The sequence below is a fragment of the Idiotropiscis lumnitzeri genome, chromosome 22 (assembly GCF_059441095.1).
Source record: "Idiotropiscis lumnitzeri isolate Australia: NSW breed Sydney's pygmy pipehorse chromosome 22, RoL_Ilum_1.0, whole genome shotgun sequence".
NCBI classification, from domain to species: Eukaryota; Metazoa; Chordata; class Actinopteri; order Syngnathiformes; family Syngnathidae; genus Idiotropiscis; species Idiotropiscis lumnitzeri.
Window position 1 is genome coordinate 3,219,028 of NC_142412.1, and position 22,370 is coordinate 3,241,397.

Here is a 22,370-nt window from a genome sequence, read left to right on the forward strand (position 1 = left end):
GACGACGCGGACCGCCTTCAAAGGGGAGCTGGAAAAAGAGCGGCGGGGAGGCCGGCCATCGGCTTCTAATATCGGTTATCGGCCTCCATGGCTAACTCACTTCCTGTTCATATGTTCATATTAGACGTTAAAATATCCTTTAAAGATGAGACGGAATAACACAACAGCTCCCAGCCGATCGAAGCTGTGGACGAAGCGACCTGACCTTTTGAGCAGGGCCACGGTTTCACTTATAGCGACCACAATATCAGAAAGCACACATGTCCATGTGAATGTTGGGGAAGCTCAGCGGCTCTATCATTTTTCTTATCATGGTTGCGTACGCGGGTTTCAAATATTTTGTTCACATACAAAAACAAAAATGTTCGTTTTATATGAATGAAATGTTTTGTTCATAAACAGTCCTAATATGGGCGAGAAATCTAATCTGTTGTCTATTCTATTTGCAAGGTCTTGGAGTGCAATATATTGTTTCACTTACATCAGTCTTTTTATATTGGTATTTTATTTAGCAAAACTATTTTTGGACAAAAATGAGTAAAGAATTTCGACAGTTGAGGTCGTAGGTACGTCGCATGATGGTGTCGATCAAGCGAGCCGGACACGATCGGATGAAGGCTCCCTTGTCTCTGTTCATGGTTTTTATGCCTCGCTTGCAGATCTCAATGGCCTCTCTGATCCAGCGTTTGTCCCGAAAAGAAATTCAACATCTGCCGTTTGGAAATGTTTTGGGTTCTATAAAGACCTCATCCCCAAGTGTCTTGGTTGTATTTCCAACCTTTCAAGCCTTGATGTGACCCCTACCAGTTGCACGCGGCTTTTGTACGGTGACATGAAAAAACAAAAAAAATAGACCGGCTCTGCCATCCTGGCAGCTAATGCTGACTCCATGATGAGCCAGTCGGCAAGCATCTGCTTTTTTGAACATTTCTCAAAATAACAGGTTTTGGGGGACGTTGAGACTTTGTTGGTCGTCTGAAGAACGCCATTGGGCTGGTGTTTGCTTTTAATGGCGCAAAACGCTTTTTATTGGATACAACAACATAAAAAATAAAATAAAAACAATCTCTACAGTCCACTTGAAAATGCATCAATCTTTAAGATATTTATAACAGTGTATGTAATAAAAGGAATTAAATGAATTTGTATGTAATTCATTACGGTCTAAATTACATCAAGCAATCCAATGACGATGAGTGCGTCGTCAGGATCGTACGGCCCGGGGGCCACGTGCGGCCCGTTAAACGTTTTAATCCGGCCCGCCAAATTTGGAAATAATTAAATGAATAAAAATGCGTTGACCAGTTACCTTAAATGTATTATTATTTCAGTAGATACTTTAGAATAATATGACCACCATAGATTACGTATGTGAAAGCATGGTTGGACCCCGTTTTGAGCCATCTCAGGCGGTGGCCATTTTGTCAATTCTATCGACTGAAAAAGACATCACAGTTGCGCAGGGTTTTGCCTCATTTCTTCTAAGTCCCCTTTCCAGCGGGGAACTTTCAAACATTGTATCCGACCACTGAAGGCTGTTGGCGCGCTACTTCGCGGTTCACCTTTCGCGGGTTCAGTGCTTCGCGGGTCTAAAAAATATTCGGGGGCATTGTAGTTTCGCCGATTAATGACTGCCCAGGCTTCAGGATGTCTTTTTCCACTATATACTCTTACCTATATAATAATAATAATAATAATATTGCCTTTATTAGTCCCACAATGGGGAAATTCGAGATTCGAACCCAGGCCTCGATGGATAGGTAGATGGATACCTTGCTAGAGATAATAGAATTACGCTTTTTTAAATTTTGATGACGTCATAGCCCCGCCTACAGAATTACGCTTTTGTCTCGTTGTCCCCGCCTACAGAATTACGCTTTTGTCCAAAATGGCCGCTATCCCCGCCCCTGTGTTAAAACTATCCAATCTCCAGCCACCTATTTCAAAATATTTACATATTCCCTGCCCGTTGAAGGTTTAATACCACTCCTACAGAATTACGCTTTTGTCTCGTTGTCCCCGCCTACAGAATTACGCTTTTTGTCTCGTTGTGATGACGTTGTATGTGTGTGTGTGTGTGGGCCAAGGGCCCCCGCCTACAGAATTACGCTTTTTTAAATTTTGATGACGTCATAGCCCCGCCTACAGAATTACGCTTTTGTCTCGTTGTCCCCGCCTACAGAATTACGCTTTTGTCCAAAATGGCCGCTATCCCCGCCCCTGTGTTAAAACTATCCAATCTCCAGCCACCTATTTCAAAATATTTACATATTCCCTGCCCGTTGAAGGTTTAATACCACTCCTACAGAATTACGCTTTTGTCGAAGTGGGCCCCGCCTACAGAATTACGCTTTTTGTCTCGTTGTGATGACGTTGTATGTGTGTGTGTGTGTGGGCCAAGGGCCCCCGCCTACAGAATTACGCTTTTTGTCTCGTTGTGATGACGTTGTGTGTGTGATTGGGAGGGGGGGCTTGGCCCCCCTCCCAAACTGTATGCTTCTTATGTTAAAAACAATGTGTTCCCTGCGTGCGTGCGTCCCCAACCCAAACTGTACTTATGTTATTCATATTTTAATATCTGAAGTATATAAAGCATCCAATGCAATGTTCTATTTAAATAAATAAAATTAAATTAAACGAGTGAAATAATATGAGTTGAAAAGAGCAGGCGTTGTTTTTACCTTTGAATAAGATGTTTATTCGGTGGATATAGGTCATCCATATTTAAATATCTGAAGTATATAAAGCATCCAATGAAATGAGCTATATCTAATTAAATAATGTAGATGTATAAAATTAAATTAAACGAGTGAAATAATACGAGTTGAGAAGAGCAGGCGTTGTTATTACCTTTGAATAATATGTTTATTCGGTTGATATTTGCCCTTTTTGCAAACATGTCTGGACATATTCCCAGCGACATAAGTTTAAACATGGTATTGTGCAGGCTTGGGGGTTTGTCCGGGCAAGACGCGGCGTCTTGCATAGACACCCTCCAAGCCTGCAGCAGCCTCAAGGTGTTTCAAAAGATAGTGAGTGGCGACATCCTGTCGATCGATGGGCAGCCGTGGGCATCCGGGCGACCACCCTCCTCCTTCTTACCTTTTTGTAAAATCTGCCGAGTCATGTTTACTTGTTCTGATTACGAACATAAGGTGTTTGAAACGATAGTGAGTAGCTCACGACATTACTTCTCAAGGTGTTTGAAAACATAGCTCAATATTGCCATCTAGTGCCTTAAGGGTAATATAGCAGAAGCCACAATTTCACTCTGAATAATAAAAGTATGAAACGTTTAATGTTTAAAGGTAATATAACAGGAACATGTACTTACCTAGTGAAACGTTTATATATTAAATTGAACAAAAGTTTTCCTTTTCAAGGGATTGACAAAAAATAATCTGTAATAAGGAGGTCCTGAATTGTATGGAATTATGTACCTAGTGAAACGTTTATATATTAAATTGAACAAAAGTTTTCCTTTTCAAGGGATTGACAAAAAATAATCTGTAATAAGGAGGTCCTGAAATGTGTGGAATTATAGAAATAGAAATAGAAATAGAAATCCCTTTATTGTCATTGTACTCAAGTGTGCAACGAGATTATGGGGCTCCCCTCTCCAGTGCAATACAACAATAATACAGACAAATATATAAATTAGATAAATAAATAAATAAGACAGTGCAATGGAATTTAGTACTGAATAGGGCACAAAGAAACACAGCACATCACAATTATGTACCTAGTGAAAAGTTTATATATTAAATTGAAAAAAAAAATTTCCTTTTCAAGGAGTTCCTGAAATGTATGGAGTTGTGCATAAACCAGTAGGTTTTATCAGATCACGAGATTATTTGTTCAACTTCCCTCTGAACCGAAAAAGACTAATCCCTCAGGTGTTTCAAAAAGATAGCGACTCGCTCACGAGTTTATTTTCGGGTTGGAGGGTTAAATAGATGGTTGTGTTTGACCAGAGACAGAAATTTTCTCAAACTCTGATGAGGACGTCTAGAGCGAGCGCTGGAAAAGCTTAACATTGGATCGTAAGGATAACACTTTGATCTTTGAGGACGTCGTGAACAAACGAAGGAGTGCCTAACAATGGAGCGTAAGTAAATACTTATAATTTCATCTATTTTTAACAATGCTTGTTTGCTAAACAATATTGTTTAAACCATACCTTTATATATATACTCAGAAATGCTGTTTTACAGAGGATCATCTGAATGATCAACGTAGATCAGCCTGTAAGTCTAATGTTATTATATTTATGATTCAAAAGTTCTTATAAACTGACTCGATGTCTTATCTATTTTATGACAGACACACAGACACACCAATCCGCTTTCACGCAAGTAACTGTGAAACTTGAAACACCACCAGAACAAGGTGAATATAGTTGCAAACAGATTTAAAATATCCCTAGACCGCTATCCCACACACTCTCTCTCTCTCTGTTCCAGCGACATCCGGAAGTACAACAGTGCGCTTCCGGGTGAATACGTCTTTCCCGTCGAATACGCCGGAGGGGGACACGAACATTTTTTGTAAGTTTCTAAAGTCTCATAATATATAAATAGATTCTTAATGTTTATAACATATCTGTTCGGTTGTGTGTGAACAAGGGCAGAGATGTTTTGAATGTGTTCCGAGGCGTTATCGTCTTTGAGATGTAGCTATATATTGTGTAACGATATGTTTGATAGCTGTTGTTGGTGACATGTGTTCCGAGTTATTGTCGTATGCTAAGCTTCCAATGTGTTGCTAACCAGATGCTATGTTGCTGCTGCATGTTGCTGCTGTGTATGACCTGTAGTCGGCATTTGCTATGTGTTCCGAGGCGTTATCGTCTTTGAGATGTAGCTATATATGTTTGATAGCTGTTGTTGGTGACATGTGTTCCGAGTTATTGTCGTATGCTAAGCTTCCAATGTGTTGCTAACCAGATGCTATGTTGCTGCTGCATGTTGCTGCTGTGTATGACCTGTAGTCGGCATTTGCTATGTGTTCCGAGGCGTTATCGTCTTTGAGATGTAGCTATATATTGTGTAACGATATGTTTGATAGCTGTTGTTGGTGACATGTGTTCCGAGTTATTGTCGTATGCTAAGCTTCCAATGTGTTGCTAACCAGATGCTATGTTGCTGCTGCATGTTGCTGCTGTGTATGACCTGTAGTCGGCATTTGCTATGTGTTCCGAGGCGTTATCGTCTTTGAGATGTAGCTATATATGTTTGATAGCTGTTGTTGGTGACATGTGTTTTGACATGTAGTATGTCTTTTAATTAACAGTTTTGATTATTTTTCAACTTTTTAAATTTTTTTATTTTTCCACCGTAATAACTTTTAATCATGTAAAAAATTTTATTTTTTTAATTTATTATTAAGTTTCTATTTATATTTTTTCCTGTTTTGAGATGATTGAAGATCTTACATATTTCTCGTGTGTCATATCTAGCACGTTATAGGGAGGGAGGTGTCAATGAGAACCCATCAGAGGGCCGTCGCATGGAAGGAGGTGTCAATGAGAACCCATCAGAGGGCCGTCGCATGGAAGGAGGCTCCAACGGGAACCCATCAAGGGCACGTCACATGGAAGGAGGTGCCATCGGTAATCCAGGATCAACCACATCGTCTCGTCGAAATGAGCAACCAATCAGACCTAGAAGTCCTATCCCAGGTAATGAGCGAGTCAGGCTTCAGAGAGAACGTCATGAGGTTCTAACAGAAGTTCTACGTACTTACAACAAACTGGTAGATCTGGCTGAGAAGCTCACAAATCCATGGTGATGTTGTATTTTCATTTTTATCTCTTGTAACATTTCTCTGATATATAATCCGTGTGTGTTTGTTATTGTGTAGTATACCATATACATTTCCACTAGATTACAGAAATCATTGCTTTTGTTTATGGTGTCAGACGCTAGTACAAGTATACCTAACGATCCATTCGCGGCGATAAGACAAATCGGCGATTTATAATCCTTTAGACCTAACAGACCCAAAACAGCGATATGGCGAACGATAATACACAACTGCTCGATCTAACAAGACACACATCAAATGATCAAACACAACCTCTAGACCTAACAATACTAGCATTAAACGGTCAAATACACACACAATCACAACCGCTTGATTTAACAACAGATGATCGCATACACACGCAATCACAACCGCTCGATCTAACAATATTCGCGTTAAACGATCAAATACAAACATCAGAAAGGGACCAGATACACACGCAATCACAACCACTAGACCTAGCATTACTCACATCAAACAATAATGGACAAACAGCGGATGTTCATTTATCAGACCCCTCATTAAATCAGCCGGGGGGAACACAGACATCAGATGGTCATATACCCCCAAACGATCGCGTACAAACGCTACCTATCGAACTAACATTATTAAACTCAGTTCTTGATTTACCAAGCGCGCAGAACACATCAAATGAACACGAACCAATGACAACTGATGATGTTGATTTCACAAACGCACCTGCCACGCCAGATGAGGACAACTCGCAGCCTGAGGATGTCACAAATGCACCTGCGTCGTCAGATGAAATCACAAACGCCCTATCCACATCAGATGAAATCACAAAAGCACCGGCCGATCCAAATGAAATCACAAACGCCCTATCCACATCAGATGAAATCACAAAAGCACCGGCCGATCCAAATGAACATGAACCCATGCAGATTGCTGAATTCACAAACGCACCAGCCACATCAAACGGTCAAACTCAAACTTCAGGTGACCATTTAAACAACCAATCGTTAGAGGATTCAGTTGAACAGAGAGGTGGACATCGGGTAATCATACGAGATCGTTTCAATAATACAGAACTCAGGATCCCGTTAAACATACCAGAACCCGTTGATAACACTGATTTTCCAGCATTTTACACCGCTATCATGGGCTCGATAAATGAACAGATGGATCACGCATTATCGAACGTATTGCCTGGGGATATGGTTCAATTGGAAGTGGTGGGGGAAAATGTAAATATACATGAGACGGTTCGCATGTCAGACGACCCCGACGTATGTGAAAACGCTGTTCAAAATCTGCTCGATCGACTCGTACAGTCTAACGCACAAGTCCTGTTTGATAGACAACTAGAGTTTGTCATCCAAATTGTAAGTGATATTCGCGGAGGTATGGGTCAAAAACGTCGAATAGGCAGTCTTTTGGATCATGAAATACTTGTTAAAAAAAGAAAGCATTTACTGGTGCCGAACAATCCGGGTGATACACAACTATGCTTTGCTACATCGTTAGCGCTTTTAATGGATAACTCATTGACGGAGCAAGAGATCTATCGACAAGCACTCGAGTATCAAAGAGCTGTTGGGATGGATGAGACGACCCCTGTTGGATTTAATGATATCAATAAATTCGAGACGCTTTTGGGTCGTAAGATTGTGGTTCTATATAGAAAAGAAGGAGAGTTTGGACCATTGATTCATTTCGAGACAGAATACCCCAAAACCGCAGATCCCTTGGTGATGTTTTTACAAAATCAACACTTTTACGGCGTGAAAAGTCCAGTTGGTTTGATGGGATGTAGTTATTTCTGTTGTTATTGTTACAAGGGTTACAATAATAAGAATCTACATCAATGCCCCGGACATTGTCATGTTTGCATAGACCCGACCTGTAAAACTCGGCCTCTGAAACCCATCCTTTGCAAGGGCTGTAATAAATCATGTCGAAACGCTGTCTGCTATGCCAAGCATCAAATAACCGGTGGAAAAGTTGGCAGCTTTTGCGATAGATACAAAAAATGTCCAGATTGCGGCCTTAACTATTACAAGACCAATAATACACAAGAGGCAAAACATAACTGTTTAGTTAAAAAATGTGTCTCATGTAAAATGCCGCTGAAAGATACTGATATAACTAGGGAACAACATCAGTGTTATATCCAACCTCTCCCAAAACAAGAACCCCGTGAAAAAATCGTCTTCTATGACTTTGAAACATATGAGGATCAGGAAAAGGTGCACAAACCCTTTATGGTCTGCACAAAATCACTCCAAGGGGAAGAACATCAATGGGTAGGACCTGATTGCGCCGTAAAGCTCATTGAGCATTTCAGAAAACCTCGTTACAAAGGCACCACTCTTATAGCCCACAATGCTCGTTCATTTGATTCCCAGCTCATTGTATCAGCGATGATTGACATGGGTCTCGTTCCTAAGGTTATCTTGACTGGTAGTAAAATCTTATGTCTCAAGCTTGAGTCAAACTGTCTCAGATTCATCGACTCGCTATCATTTTTACCCATGCCTCTGAGCGCAATGCCTAAAACTCTAGGTTTTGAAGATCAATGTAAAGGGTATTTCCCTCACAAATTCAGCTCATTGGAAAATCTCAACTACGTGGGTTCCTATCCTCAACCATGTGAATATGGGTTAGAACGCATGACAACAGCCAACCGTACCAAATTCCTTGAATGGTATGAAAGAGAATGTCGGGGAACCTTTGATTTCAGGAAGGAGGCGCTGATGTACTGCAAAAACGATGTTGACATTCTAACCGAGGGTTGTACAAAATTTAGAAACGAGTTTCTAAACGAGACAGGCGTCGATCCATTCAATTATGTCACCATAGCATCAGCATGCATGGGCGTTTTCCGTACCAATTTTCTCCAACCTCAGACATTGGCTATAACATCATCCGATAATTACGCGAGACAATATAAAGCCTTCTCACATGCTTCCATCCAGTATTTGGAGTGGATCATACACAGTCAAAAATTGCCTATACAACACGCTTTGAACGGGGGTGAAAAACAACTCGGTCGCTACGTCGTGGATGGCTATGTTGAAATTGATGGTGTAAAACATGTTTTTGAATATCTAGGTTGTTTCTACCACGGTTGTCCCGATTGTTATACACCAACTGAACGTTTCCCTCTGACAAATCAAACCTTTCAAGAATTGTTTGATATTAGCCAGAAGAAACTCTCGACCTTGAAATCGGATCCGTGTGTGCGTCTCACGGTAATGAAAGAACACGTGTGGTTGAACATGAAGAAAACTCATCAGGGTGTGAAAGAGTTCCTGCTTACTTATCAACATCCTGAACCCCTAGCACCACGTCAGGCTCTTTTCGGGGGCAGAACCAGCGTATTCACATTGCGATACACGGCCTCTCTGAATGAGCAAGTGTTCTATGTCGATGTCACCTCTCTGTATCCTTATGTCAACAGCAACTGCGCCTATCCTCTCGGTCATCCGATCGTTATCCGCAAAGACTTTGCCGACCCACGTAAATATTTCGGGCTGATCAAAGCCAAAGTCTACCCACCACGCGGTCTCTTGTTGCCTTTGTTACCTTACAAAACAGCTAAAGGTAAACTGACGTTCCCTCTCTGTAGAACATGTGCCGAAATCAACAACCAAACCTCATCGTGTCACCACGATGACGAGAGCAGGGCTCTGCTCGGTGTTTGGGTCACTATTGAGTTTAACAAGGCTCTTGACCTTGGTTACAGATTGGTTGAAATTGTGGAGGTGTGGCATTTCGACTCAGTGAGCAATAACATCTTTAAAGCTTACATGAACACCTTCCTCAAGGGGAAGCAGGAAGCCTCTGGCTATCCATCCAATGTCACCGATCAGGTGGGGAGGGACAAATACATCAATGATTACATGACACATCAAGGTATCCGGCTGGATCCTGAACGCATCAAAGTGAATCCTGGTAAGAGACAGGTTTCTAAACTTTGTCTAAATTCTCTCTGGGGAAAATATGGTCAGAGAGATAATTTAAAACAAACAAAACTGACCAACAAACCCGAAGAATTTTTTAAAATCATGTTTTCGGGTTTGTATGACATCGATTACTTCGGTTTCATCAAATCAGACACCGCGATGATTCAATACAGCGACAAAAAGAACATTCTTTCACGACCCTCCGACACCTCAAACATCTTTGTGGCTTGCTTTACAACAGCCCATGCAAGATTGTTCATGTACAGATTTTTGGAGCAGTTACAAGACAGGGTTCTATACACTGACACAGACAGCCTCATCTACGTGGTCAGGGATGGGGAAACGGCTCTAAAACTAGGCCAGTATCTCGGTGATCTGACTGATGAATTGGACGGTGACAGCATTCAGGAATTTGTTTCGGCCGGTCCTAAAAGCTATGCCTATCAAACTCGAGATACTAAAAAAACGGTGATGAAGGTTAAAGGTATCACACAGACGCACGAAAGCGGTCTAAACATCAACTTTGACAGTGTCAAAGACTTAGTGGAGGGATACATATCCAGCACGACGCATGGCAACGAACCCGACACGCACTCGCTTAAGACACCACAACACAGCATCGTCCGTGATAAAAAAGGGTTTCGCGTCAGAAATACTTCATTCGTCAAAAAGTTTAGGGTGGTCTACGACAAACGAAGACTTTTGCCGGACGGACGTAGTGTGCCTTTTGGTTATTAAGGGGAAAATGGAATTATCACAGGTCGAATTCGATCCGCGTCTCCAAGTGCCTTTTTCATGTTTGATCTCAGGGCCTAGCGGTTGTGGGAAAACATATTTTGTGAAACGTGTTTTGGAAGACTGTCAACATGTTATGAGAAATGTACCTGACAATATTGTATGGATTTATACCTCATATCAACCCTTGTACAACCAATTACAAAAGTTGATTAAAAACATAAAATTCCTAAAAGGTCTCCCAGAATCTTTTGATGACGAAGCCTTGTTCCCGTTACACCAGACTCATCTAATCATCCTTGATGATCTGATCTTCCAAGCATCGGACCATCCTGAAGTGGTGAAAATCTTTACCCAATATAGGCATCATAGAAATATGAGCGTCATATTGTTAACTCAGAATGTATTCCACCAAGGTAAATACAGTCGTACTATTAGTCTAAATAGTAATTACATGGTCTTGTTCAAAAATCCTCGGGATAAATTACAAACCAGTATTTTGGCTAATCAGATATTCCCTACGAAGAAAAATTATTTTTTAGAAAGTTTTGAAGATGCCACCAAAGACGCTCATGGGTATTTATTGGTGGATTTAACACCCACATGTCCAGAACAATACCGTTTGAGAACGGGTGTACTTCCTGATCAGTGGCCTACCGTCTACATTTCCAAAAATTGACATGTCCAAGCTTTTAAAAACAAACGCTCCGCAACTCAGGAACCTGTTTCAAGCCACGGCTAAGAGACGTAAAGACATACTAACCAGAGGTCCACCTTCTTTGATCAAGGTCCTCTGTGAAATTGCTTTCAATCTATTAAAGGGTCATATACCGCTTTCACCTTCACAGTTTAAGAAATTAAAAAAACAAAAGAAAATTATTAGACTATTGGCACGTAAAAAAACAAGTCTTAAGAAAAAACGCGCCTTTTTGACTCAAAGGGGTGGATTTATTCTTCCTCTGTTGGGAACAGTTGTACCCTTCCTAGGTAATCTTTTGGGTGGGTTAATCAACAAAAACTAGCCATCATGAGTTTGAAAACAGCCCAGAAAATGTTTCTTCTCACACCACAACAACTGGAACGTCTGAAAAAACCCGAACCTACCATCAGACAAACTGCCGAACAGGACATGGATCCTGTAAAGTGGGTGGGGTATTCCTCTTCATAAGTTTTAATGAAAAATCTAAAACCTTTGTATGTTTATACATGTGTTTTTATTCAATAAAATACATTTTAAATGATTACAGACAATGACAGGTTTGAAATTTTTTAAAAGAACATGCCGCTTGACCGGTACATGTCTTTTCCGCACAGGTTTGATAATGCTTTACAAAACTAGTTACCATGGCATCATTCTTTAACACATCATCCTTATAGCATGTTAACACATCCTGATAACTCAAACCACAGCCTCTATGTGTTAAATAATAGACGCAATGTTGACCACAGGTGATTGATAGCTCGTGTTGTAGACGTCTGTTATGATACAAAATACGATCGGAATGTTTTTTCAAAAAAGAGTTAATGTTTTGCGGATAATATTGAAATTCAGGAGGAAATCCAAAAGCGTCAAAAAAAGTACTGGTTCCATCTTTTTCCAACGTCAGAGCCAGCCAGTGTTCACCGGGTAAGTGTCGAGGATGTGTGTTGACGATGTAGAAGATTGGGGGGTTAGGCTGCAGCGAATTTATTTCATCCGAAGCGTAAACACCTCCAAATAAACGCCCTTGTAGACGTTTCATGAGTTGCTCCAGCTCTTTCCCGTTCATCAGTAATAATCCACTAATACCTGTCGTTTTGAATTTATTTCCAGGATGGAATCGTAGCAGGCGTACACAATAAGTGTGGTTGTGTGAGGGAGTGGGAGTCTAAATCTCATTTCTAACCTCAAACTTCCGCTGGAGACAGGTGCGAGAGCTCCTGAATCATCGTTGGGGTTTAAGTTAAAAACATACAGCGCATATCCACCGGAAAAATCCTCCCTGTTGATGCAAAGAGGTAAATCTTTCAAATGTCTTCCTGTCGATGTAAACAGGTTATGAAATTCTCGAACGGCGTTTCCTGCATTAAATTGGGGCTGGAAAGCTTTGGCTGGTATCTGTCTCCCCTCTTGGCAGAGCGCTAAATATTCCAAATGATGATGAGCGAAATTAAAGGGATTCAAATCTTTTCTGCCCACAAAGGCGTTGTGATTTACAAGACCTAACACCACATATCGAGGTGTATGACCGAGGAAAAGATTATCTTGTTGACAGGTTCTGGAATGTTGCGGGATGGAATAAGTTTTCACATTAATTCTTGATAACGGATACAAAGCATTTTCTTTGTTGAGAGCCGCAGCATGACCGATAGAGATGGCTGGTGAAACGGCGACTCTTTTCACAAAGAGGGAAGCGCCCACGATTTTCAGATGGTAGTTCACATCGGGAGGGCTCATAAAACAAAATTGGTCGTTGGCTTTGATGAGTTTCACTCGTAGATCCACGTTATTGAGAAGATGTCTCTCACAAAAAAATATGTCGGCGTGTAGAGGTCCTATCACGGTGAATGTTCGGGAACCCAACACATATTCTGCTCTGCGCAGTAATCCTTTGTTAACAGCATCCCCCGTTAAGACTGTTGAATCCATATGCCCTGATGTATCTTTGTAAAACATAGCCGCTGTGAATTGGCTTCTTAGAGAGGCTTCTGAAAAGTTTAACAACGTCTCTATCATAGCTCTGTATGGATGGGTTGCGCTAGATTGCGAGATCAACCTGTCGCCTAATGTTACATCCACTTGTGAGAAGATTGTATTCAAAGGATAATTAATAATACCGACTCGTTGATCTGTGGGTAAATTGCTACCATCTCTGTTGAGTACCCTCAGGTGCAGCTGAAGCAGGGTGTCTGAGAGGTCGAGATATTTGGATCCTTCTCCAGGTATGAAAAACTCCACAGGACCATCATCGGTGAGAGCCGAGATAGGTAACATTTCCACATATTGACTTTGTTCGATTGATAGTTGTGTCATGGGTGGACTAAATAAATCCAGTTCAGTTAGGGTGCACTCTGCTGACTTGTGATGCAAAAGAGCCATGATGAATAACCCTAATGGTCAATTTTGGTTAAGAGAAAATATCCCCGGTGTTTCTTCGCCGTCTCCTTTTCTTGACTGATTTCTTCTTGGACACGCGTTTGCGTTTTTTAGGCTCTCTCAACCTTTGTCCGATGGGTCTTTTTGCAGGTCTTCGTGCCAGAACCATTAAACCCGAACCTTCTTGAGGCTCCGCCTTACGGTTTATTCGTTCTAACACCCGACCGGCTACATCTGTTGCAATGTTTTTCGCAGCCGTTTGCAGGTGAGGTCTGGCAACGCTGAACCCTCTTTTGATTAATGGACTCACAAAACGAAATAATTTGGCAAAGATTGAACCCAATCCACGCCCATATTGGACCGGTAATCCATGAAAACCTGATAACGACCCACCCGCTTGGTTTTCGTAATAATCGACAAAACGGTAAAGATCATGATGCGTATCCAATACAACCATTTTTCTATCTGGGTCTAAAGTGCAGAGTAGCGATAACTTTACCGCGTGTAAATCCCACGGGTTGATTCTGATCCGTCTTAACTTCGATTCTTATATCCTCAATATGCTTCCTACTAACAGGCATGTAATAAAGAGGATTAAAGGCTTTAAATACAATGTCACCGTGATTATCATCGATGGGTATCGTTCTCAAGAGCGGAGCGAAAGCGTCACCCACAGCCTGATGATACACCACGTCTGTATAAACATATAGATGGTACATCCCCGCTTTTATATCCGCAGGATGTTGGCTCGCTGTCCACTGGGGTCCGCAGGTAACCCATTCATCGGGTAACGCCCCAAAAATGTAGGCTAACGCGGGACGAAAGCGTATCTTGTAATGACCATTCCCTGCCCAGAAAAATCTCTCCTTTAAATAATGGTATACAACATGGATTTCCGGATGGATCTTTTTGAGGAGCGCTTCCACATCTTGTCCTATTTTCTTAATATTATCGTAGTACCCAGCCGACAGGCTTAAGGATTTGATGGTGAATTTGTTTTCATCATAGTAAAGAGGTGCCAAAGCACCTGTTGTTGGTTCACCGTTTTCCCATGCATCTACATAGTCAAAAGATGCTTGATCTTCAGGCACGTTGAACCATGTATGGGGGTAGGATATTTCACTCAGAGCTACTTCCCAATTACCTTCGAGATCGATATGATGAGCCAGATTCACTCTGTATTCAGCTATCGTATTGTCTACATACACATCAGAACTTGCATTGGAGGGTAAGGTGACGTAAAACCCCCCTTCAAGATTCGGATCCATGTTGGTAAATGTCGAGATTCGTTGTAAAGCTTCTTATTTATACGTCGACGACTTGTGTAGCGGGGACCCAACTGTCATATTTCACAGGCCAGCCCTTCCAACGTATGAGAAACTGTTTCTGTCCGCCGACTTTACGCCGTTTGATAATCTTCTCCACTTGAAAGATTTGATCCTTGGATATCGTGACTTTCTGGAGCTCGTGTGCATAAAAAGTTCCTTGCACTATTTCACCGTCGTAGTCTTTAAGCTTGTAAACAGGTGGAAAACGCGGTACACACTCCGCTATCGTAAATAACTCGTCTGTAAAACTCTGTTCATATTTCTTGTCAAACACACCTCGCACTTTTGATATTCTAACGAGATCTCCTTGTTTAAATATCATTTTTATTCTATCACTACCCCCAGAGGGTATGTTGCCGTACAAGTTTTGGAAGACAAGCCATGTGTTATCCGGTGTGACTTGGTTAGGTTTCATTTTTATACTTGTATGATAACTTTCATTGTAACTATCGATTAAATCTTGTAATACGTCGATATAACGACGTGTGTTGTTGGCGGTGAAATATCGCCACATTCGAGTTTTTAAAGTTCGATTAAACCTTTCGACCACCGAGGCTTTCAAATCACTGGCTGTTGCAAAATGATTAATATTGTGTTTTTTCATCAACCTCTGAAATTGCGTGTTGAAGAACTCCTTCCCCTTGTCTGTTTGTAACTTTTTAGGGATGCCGCTAAAGGATAAGACCGACTCAAAGGCTCGAACAACTTCTGGCCCCGTCTTGTTCATCAGCACACGGGCATACGCTCGTTTTGAGAACACATCGATGATTGTGAGTAGGTATTTAAAACCATCGTTGTACTCGGTCAGAGCTTGCATATCACATAGATCGGCTTGGAATTGATTCATAGGACTGGACACAAAAACTCTGTTCCTAGGGAAATGAATTCGTGCTGGTTTGTGCAAGGTGTATGCATCTTGCGAAGATAAAAAATCCTTGACTTTATGACGCGTCACTTTTTGACCCATTTTCTCCGACGCAGCTAAATGAAGGCGTTCTACACCTCCAAAGCTGGCTGGATGAGCGGGGTCGTAGTACAGTTTTTTCAACCACCGCTTAACGCTCATGACGGTTTATGATTTAGTGACAAACATCACATCGCTATTTATCTAAACACACAGACAGACACAAAAGCATCTTTTTAAAAACATCCATTTTTTATTGAAAGAAGGTTAAGTATGGTTACACGTGATAAGGATTCTCTAAGATGTAAAAAGTCTATAGGTCAGGGTTAAAACAGATGGATTAACTTTTGATTCTAACAGGTCTTCAAACAGCTTCAATTCGTGCGCGAGATCCACAGGTTGTTGATGACGGAGACGGTATCTTATCACATCGTTAAACAGCGTGAGTATGGTAAGTACATGTCCTACACTTATCGCATTTTCCCAATTTTCCAAAATATTTTGAAACGTGTCGATCAATCCCGAGCGACTCAAAAATATGACATGTTGCACAAACAATTCCCAAGGCTCCTGAAAAATTGTTAAAGACATGGCACGCACTTTTTGCATAAACAATAAAAAATTTTCAATGAAAGGGTCTTTATCATCGGGGTTATATGTAATTGCTCTATTTATTATATCTGCCCACCCTTGGCTTCTATAGCCAAAAAACGATAATTTTCTGAAGACATTACCCATTTTTTATTCAAAGTTAATATTTTCTATAAGATATTCTTCGAAAGTATCAAGTTGATCACGATATATCATAAAACATATGGGCTCATCCGCTTTAAGGCGGTCCGGTAAGTCCTTTACGAGTGCTAAATCCACCATTAAGATCTCTGCAATTCGCTTGACTGTTTCTTTATCCGCTTTTACAGAACACAAATCCAACAAGTAGTGAATACACGGTAAAAACTTTTTACCGCAAAGGATGGGCATGATGCGGTCATAGTGCAGTCTTAGATAATAACAATTGCATAGGTATCTATAGCTATGCAAACAACCCCTTTTTTTGTGATACTTTATCAAAAAACGTCTGACCATGTAAATAATAGCCGCCTTAACAACTAATACGACATCCATATCAATCCATCCCTTAGGAGGATTATCCCATGACATATGTTTTGCCTCATCTTCGGAAATAGGTGCTGGTCCGTGGTCAGGGTCGTTGACGGTCTGAACCTTGATCTCCGTGGTTTGTGGAGAATCAGCCTGGTCGGACCAACTGGACAGTTGTACCTTCTCGTTTTGTGAAGATTCGGCCGACGAGGTGGGGGTCATCGGAGGTGTCGACGACGGGGTCGGCGAAACGGGACGACTCCACCCTGAATACGATGGCTCGCCGTTGTTGTACGAGGGTGCAACAGGTCTTGCTAAGATTCCTGGGCCCCCCATCCACAAGGAGTATGATGGCACAGTCTGGTCCTCGCCTGTTTTTGTAGAGGGTCCATCCTGGTCTACATTTGTAGAGGTCTCAACCTGTTCCATGTTTGTAGTTGTAAAGGTTTCCACAACATCCATATTCAGATCTTGATCGCATGTAGGTTCATCCACACCGCTATCTGTAATACAAAGATACCATGATTAAATATTAGAAAGCTATATAGTTAAAGATTAATTGCATCGTTTACCTGAAGAGATTTCTGCAATGTTGTTGTCAATATGATCAGGTGCGGCGATGGTTGTCACCCTTCGGGCCTTGCTGTTCACACCCAGATGACGTCTTGGTCTACACGTCTTCATTTCTTTCACGAGCTGGAAAAATTGTCTTGTCTGTGCAGAGCGTGACTTGGGCTTTACTTATACTGGTTTGAGACCGGGGGAGGGTTAAAAGGCGTGGTTCGATTGGCCAAATGTAGCCAACAGATACATGTCCAGACAAGTAAACATGACTCGGCAGATTTTACAAAAAGGTAAGAAGGAGGAGGGTGGTCGCCCGGATGCCCACGGCTGCCCATCGATCGACAGGATGTCGCCACTCACTATCTTTTGAAACACCTTGAGGCTGCTGCAGGCTTGGAGGGTGTCTATGCAAGACGCCGCGTCTTGCCCGGACAAACCCCCAAGCCTGCACAATACCATGTTTAAACTTATGTCGCTGGGAATATGTCCAGACATGTTTGCAAAAAGGGCAAATATCAACCGAATAAACATATTATTCAAAGGTAATAACAACGCCTGCTCTTCTCAACTCGTATTATTTCACTCGTTTAATTTAATTTTATACATCTACATTATTTAATTAGATATAGCTCATTTCATTGGATGCTTTATATACTTCAGATATTTAAATATGGATGACCTATATCCACCGAATAAACATCTTATTCAAAGGTAAAAACAACGCCTGCTCTTTTCAACTCATATTATTTCACTCGTTTAATTTAATTTTATTTATTTAAATAGAACATTGCATTGGATGCTTTATATACTTCAGATATTAAAATATGAATAACATAAGTACAGTTTGGGTTGGGGACGCACGCACGCAGGGAACACATTGTTTTTAACATAAGAAGCATACAGTTTGGGAGGGGGGCCAAGCCCCCCTCCCAATCACACACACAACGTCATCACAACGAGACAAAAAGCGTAATTCTGTAGGCGGGGGCCCTTGGCCCACACACACACACACATACAACGTCATCACAACGAGACAAAAAGCGTAATTCTGTAGGCGGGGCCCACTTCGACAAAAGCGTAATTCTGTAGGAGTGGTATTAAACCTTCAACGGGCAGGGAATATGTAAATATTTTGAAATAGGTGGCTGGAGATTGGATAGTTTTAACACAGGGGCGGGGATAGCGGCCATTTTGGACAAAAGCGTAATTCTGTAGGCGGGGACAACGAGACAAAAGCGTAATTCTGTAGGCGGGGCTATGACGTCATCAAAATTTAAAAAAGCGTAATTCTATTATCTCTCTTGCTAATTCGCTAGTAATGATTTACTCCATTGTTTTCTGAAACGTGAAAACATTTAAAACTCCACATCTGTAGTTACCTCGACACAATATGAATAAATAATTGACTTTGGAGGTTGCACTCACCTTCACTAATAATTTGGAATTACGACTCTGAATTATTTTCTAATAATAATAATAATAATAATAAAAGTAATAATGTTTTCTACAAAAACAATAGGGACCTCGCCGCTTGGACATCGAACAATCGGAAAAATAATAATAATAATAATTTCTACAAAAACAATAGGGACTTCGCAGCGGCGGTGTATCGGGGTGAGAGGGGCCATAGCTTGTGTGTTGTCTAGAAACAGGATTTTTTTTTTTTTTTTTTTTTTTTGGGGGGGGAGCTGAGCGAGTGTTGAGAAAAATATAGGAGAAGGGGAGGCGCGAACCCATGTTCATAAATGCAATTAGTTACAATGAGATTCCGTCGAAGTTGTACACATTTGAGGATACTTCAGCCGCTCCTACAAGGGTTTCTCATGCTCACTTCCTGCCAGCTGTCTTCCGGCGCAGTTCTTGACAACATTTCGTTTCTCGCTGTGAAAGCATGGCAGCCTGTCATGGCGATTTTAAGCATCTGGGAGTGAAAATAGAGAATTCAGAAACAATTATATGATATAAAGCCGCTAAGACGGGCAGCCATTATCACACTACGCCGTTACAAAAAAAAAATGTGTACAGTGCGAGCTGAAAATGCATTTTCAGCACTAAAAAACCAAACGACCACTTTTTCTTTTTCCAACTGTCCTTCTATCAAACCGACCGCTGAACAGTAAATACCATATTTATGGGAAACCTTTGAAAAATAAAGCTAAACATCCTTCGAACCCACGCCTTTTACTCTCTCGAGTGTCTGCTGCTGAATCTTGGTGAAAATGACTGGAAGCTGGTAGATCAGATTGTGCTTCTTGCTCTCTTGGCAATTCTTCCACTTCCTTCCTCTCGAAGGATTGCGAGAGGTTCGTAACTCTATCTGGCCGTGATGTGCTCTGCACACAATCAAATTAATGACTGCCCAGGCTGGGCATAGGCAGTTAGTGTCAGGTGTTAAACTTCAAACTCTGGCTTCCGACACCGTTCACATTTGAGGATATTCAGGCCCTGAAGGCTGCCAACTCTTGTGTTTCCGAAGAGGCCGTTATTAAGATGATTTGTGGACTAAACATTTGCTATGAGAGGCATTATCTCATAAGGGAAATATTGGACAATCAAATTAATGGCTGCCCAGGCTTCAGGATGTCTTTTTACTCTATATAAAGGTGGAAACATTCATCAACAAAGATTTTTTGGGGTGGCACTGGAGGATCCGGGGGTTCCCCGTCCCATCACTCTTTCCAGGTTTGTTTGTCGGCGGGCTTAAAAGTGCTTCACACTGCCTTCACTTTCGCCTGCTGATGACGCAATAGCTTACTCACAAAGGCCTGGCATTGAACCTGCAACCTCTGAGTTGAAAGACTACCACTATGTCACTGTGCCATGCCGCCCCACGTCCCCCGACAGACGGTTTGGGATTGCAGAGCTTAGACAGAGGTCACTCTCGATTCATAACGCCAGGCAGATTTGTGCATGCAAACGTCTCGGTGACACATTTATATTCAATTGCATTGGGATTATTTTTAGTTTTCCTTGCATCATTAAATGCGCAAAGTCACGTTATGAACGGCAAACAATAAAGAAAATCAAGAAAATGTGGGTTTCAGCCGGTGAGGCAATGATTGGACAGAGGCAGCAGGGAGAGATGGAAAACCTGCAGGACACCGGCCCCTGTAATGATACAGTATAAAAACGAAAACGGCAATACTCTAAGAAGCAGGTGTCCAATATCTCATGAAGGAAATACTGGACAATCAAATTAATGACTTTCCAGGCTTCAGGATGCCTTTCTACACTATATAAAGGTGGAAATTTACATTTGAAACGTTTGGTTTAGCTGTTATAAAAGTTTGGTTTTTTAGTGCTGTAAATGCATTTTCAGCTCGCGCTGTACACATTTGCTATGAGAGGCATTATCTCATAAGGGAAATATTGGACAATCAAATTAATGACTGCCCAGGCTTCAGGATGTCTTTTTACACTATATAAAGGTGGAAATATACATTGGAAACGTTTAGTTTAGCTGTTAATGAAGTTTCGTTTTTTTAGTGCTGAAAATTCATTGTCTGCTGGCGCTGTACACTTTTTCTAAGTGCTGCAATATCTCATGAAGGAAATACTGGACAATCAAATTAATGACTTTCCAGGCTTCAGGATGCCTTTCTACACTATATAAAGGTGGGAACACAGGCGGAGTGATTTGTCCGTAGAAATGAACGCAATGTTGTATGATTTAAATCCCCCGTCTATTATATTAGCCCCCTCATGGCCGAAACAGTCCTCCGAGCATATATGAGGGCGACCTTGTTGAGTTGCACGGAGGATTTTAACCTCCACCACTGCCCTCCCGGGAAGGACAAGCACAAATGCACACATATAAATATACACGTTGCAGACAAGCCAAGACATCAACATTTTTTTTTCAGCCAATCGCAGGTTGTCAGTAACAGTCGCAAAGTAAGAGGGCTACCTATCTATTCACTGAATTCAATCGAGCTGTCAAACTGCTGCCTGTTGTTATTTTTTTTCCCTTGATTTTAAATAAAAATCAGTCTCAGTGAGGCACCTCCTCTGGGAGTGCAGTGCTGCCACGGACCTGTGGGCGACAGCCGGCCACCTGCAATTCCCGGACTTGCCAGCAAGGGAGGTCCTCAATGCGCTTAAGAAAGTTTAAGGCCGCTAGGAGTAATTTTTTGCCCCCCAATATCAGATGCACCAACACCACGTTTTAAAAGACCAATTATAGTGTGTATCAAATTTTTGATTCCACTTGGCGGCGCTGTGTGTATAACAAAATAATAACATTAAGATGTATATATATATATATATATGTATATGTATATATATATATATATATATATATAAGGCGTGTAGAATTGAGGAGGTCTTCAAATTATTCGCCCCATCGACTCACAAGGTTAAGGTCAGCAGCACCCCATCTCCACTATAAATAGTGTTAATGGTGCACTGCTTCCCTCTCCTGAGACGTCGGATGGTGGACCAGAATTTCTTCGAAGCCGTCTGGAAGTCGTTTTCCATGGTATCACCGAACAACTCCCACGCCCGAGTTTTTGCTTCGGCAACCACCGAAGCCGTATTCCGCTTGGCCAGTCGGTACCTGTCAGCTGCCTCCGGAGTCCCACAGGCCAGAAAGGCCCGATAGGACTCCTTCAGCCTGACAGCATCCCTTCCCGCCGGTGTCCACCAGTGGGTTCGGGGGTTGCCGCTACGACAGGCACCGACCACCTTACGTGCAAAGCTTCGATCGGCTGCCTCAACAATGGAGGCACGAAACATGGTCCACTCAGACTCAATGTCCCCCGCGTCAAAGTTGTGAGTCGCGATGAAGTTTGGAGGATGCTAACATTGGTCAACAGCATATTTGAATCAGGGATGGTGGCTTTATGTGTCGCTAAATGTATTTTGGACAAAAAAAAAGGCCAAGATGTCATAGCTTACAAATTACATCTTCAAATGTCATGTCACACCAAGCC

General features: G+C 41.6%; 2 protein-coding genes across 5 annotated transcripts; one reads left to right on the forward strand and one right to left on the reverse strand.

Annotated features, from left to right (window-relative positions):
• Positions 1 to 3,942: 3,942 nt before the first annotated feature.
• Positions 3,943 to 17,418, forward strand: LOC148316139 (uncharacterized). Of its 4 annotated transcripts, XM_088286987.1 has the most exons (11): positions 3,943 to 4,108; positions 4,215 to 4,247; positions 4,324 to 4,389; positions 4,464 to 4,547; positions 5,459 to 5,680; positions 12,375 to 12,464; positions 13,327 to 13,388; positions 13,693 to 13,807; positions 15,534 to 15,640; positions 16,135 to 16,225; positions 16,962 to 17,418. In XM_088286987.1, exons 1-11 carry the CDS (start codon positions 4,102 to 4,104, stop codon positions 16,994 to 16,996), a joined length of 912 nt encoding a protein of 303 aa, XP_088143113.1. In that variant the 5' UTR covers positions 3,943 to 4,101; the 3' UTR covers positions 16,997 to 17,418. The 4 variants fall into 4 exon arrangements, with proteins under 4 accessions (XP_088143113.1, XP_088143111.1, XP_088143112.1 ...); XM_088286985.1 differs by having other exon boundaries at positions 16,135 to 17,418; XM_088286986.1 differs by having other exon boundaries at positions 13,336 to 13,388; positions 16,135 to 17,418.
• On the reverse strand, positions 16,006 to 18,725 carry LOC148316140 (uncharacterized). The gene is made up of 2 exons (XM_088286989.1): positions 17,448 to 18,725; positions 16,006 to 17,378 (listed from the first exon to the last, which is right to left on the reverse strand). The coding sequence occupies exons 1-2, from the start codon at positions 17,557 to 17,559 to the stop codon at positions 16,516 to 16,518; spliced, it is 975 nt and encodes a 324-aa protein (XP_088143115.1). The 5' UTR covers positions 17,560 to 18,725; the 3' UTR covers positions 16,006 to 16,515.
• Between the last annotated feature and the right edge of the window lie 3,645 nt (positions 18,726 to 22,370).

Coding starts and splice junctions, on each gene's coding strand:
- LOC148316139 (XM_088286985.1), top strand. Junction 4,548..5,458: donor GGGGGACACGAACATTTTTT/GTAAGTTTCTAA, acceptor TGTCATATCTAG/CACGTTATAGGGAGGGAGGT. Junction 12,465..13,326: donor CTCCCTGTTGATGCAAAGAG/GTAAATCTTTCA, acceptor ATCTCTGTTGAG/TACCCTCAGGTGCAGCTGAA.
- LOC148316140 (XM_088286989.1), bottom strand. CDS start 17,559: ATGAAGACGTGTAGACCAAGACGTCATCTGGGTGTGAACAGCAAGGCC. Junction 17,379..17,447: donor CATTGCAGAAATCTCTTCAG/GTAAACGATGCA, acceptor TTTGTATTACAG/ATAGCGGTGTGGATGAACCT.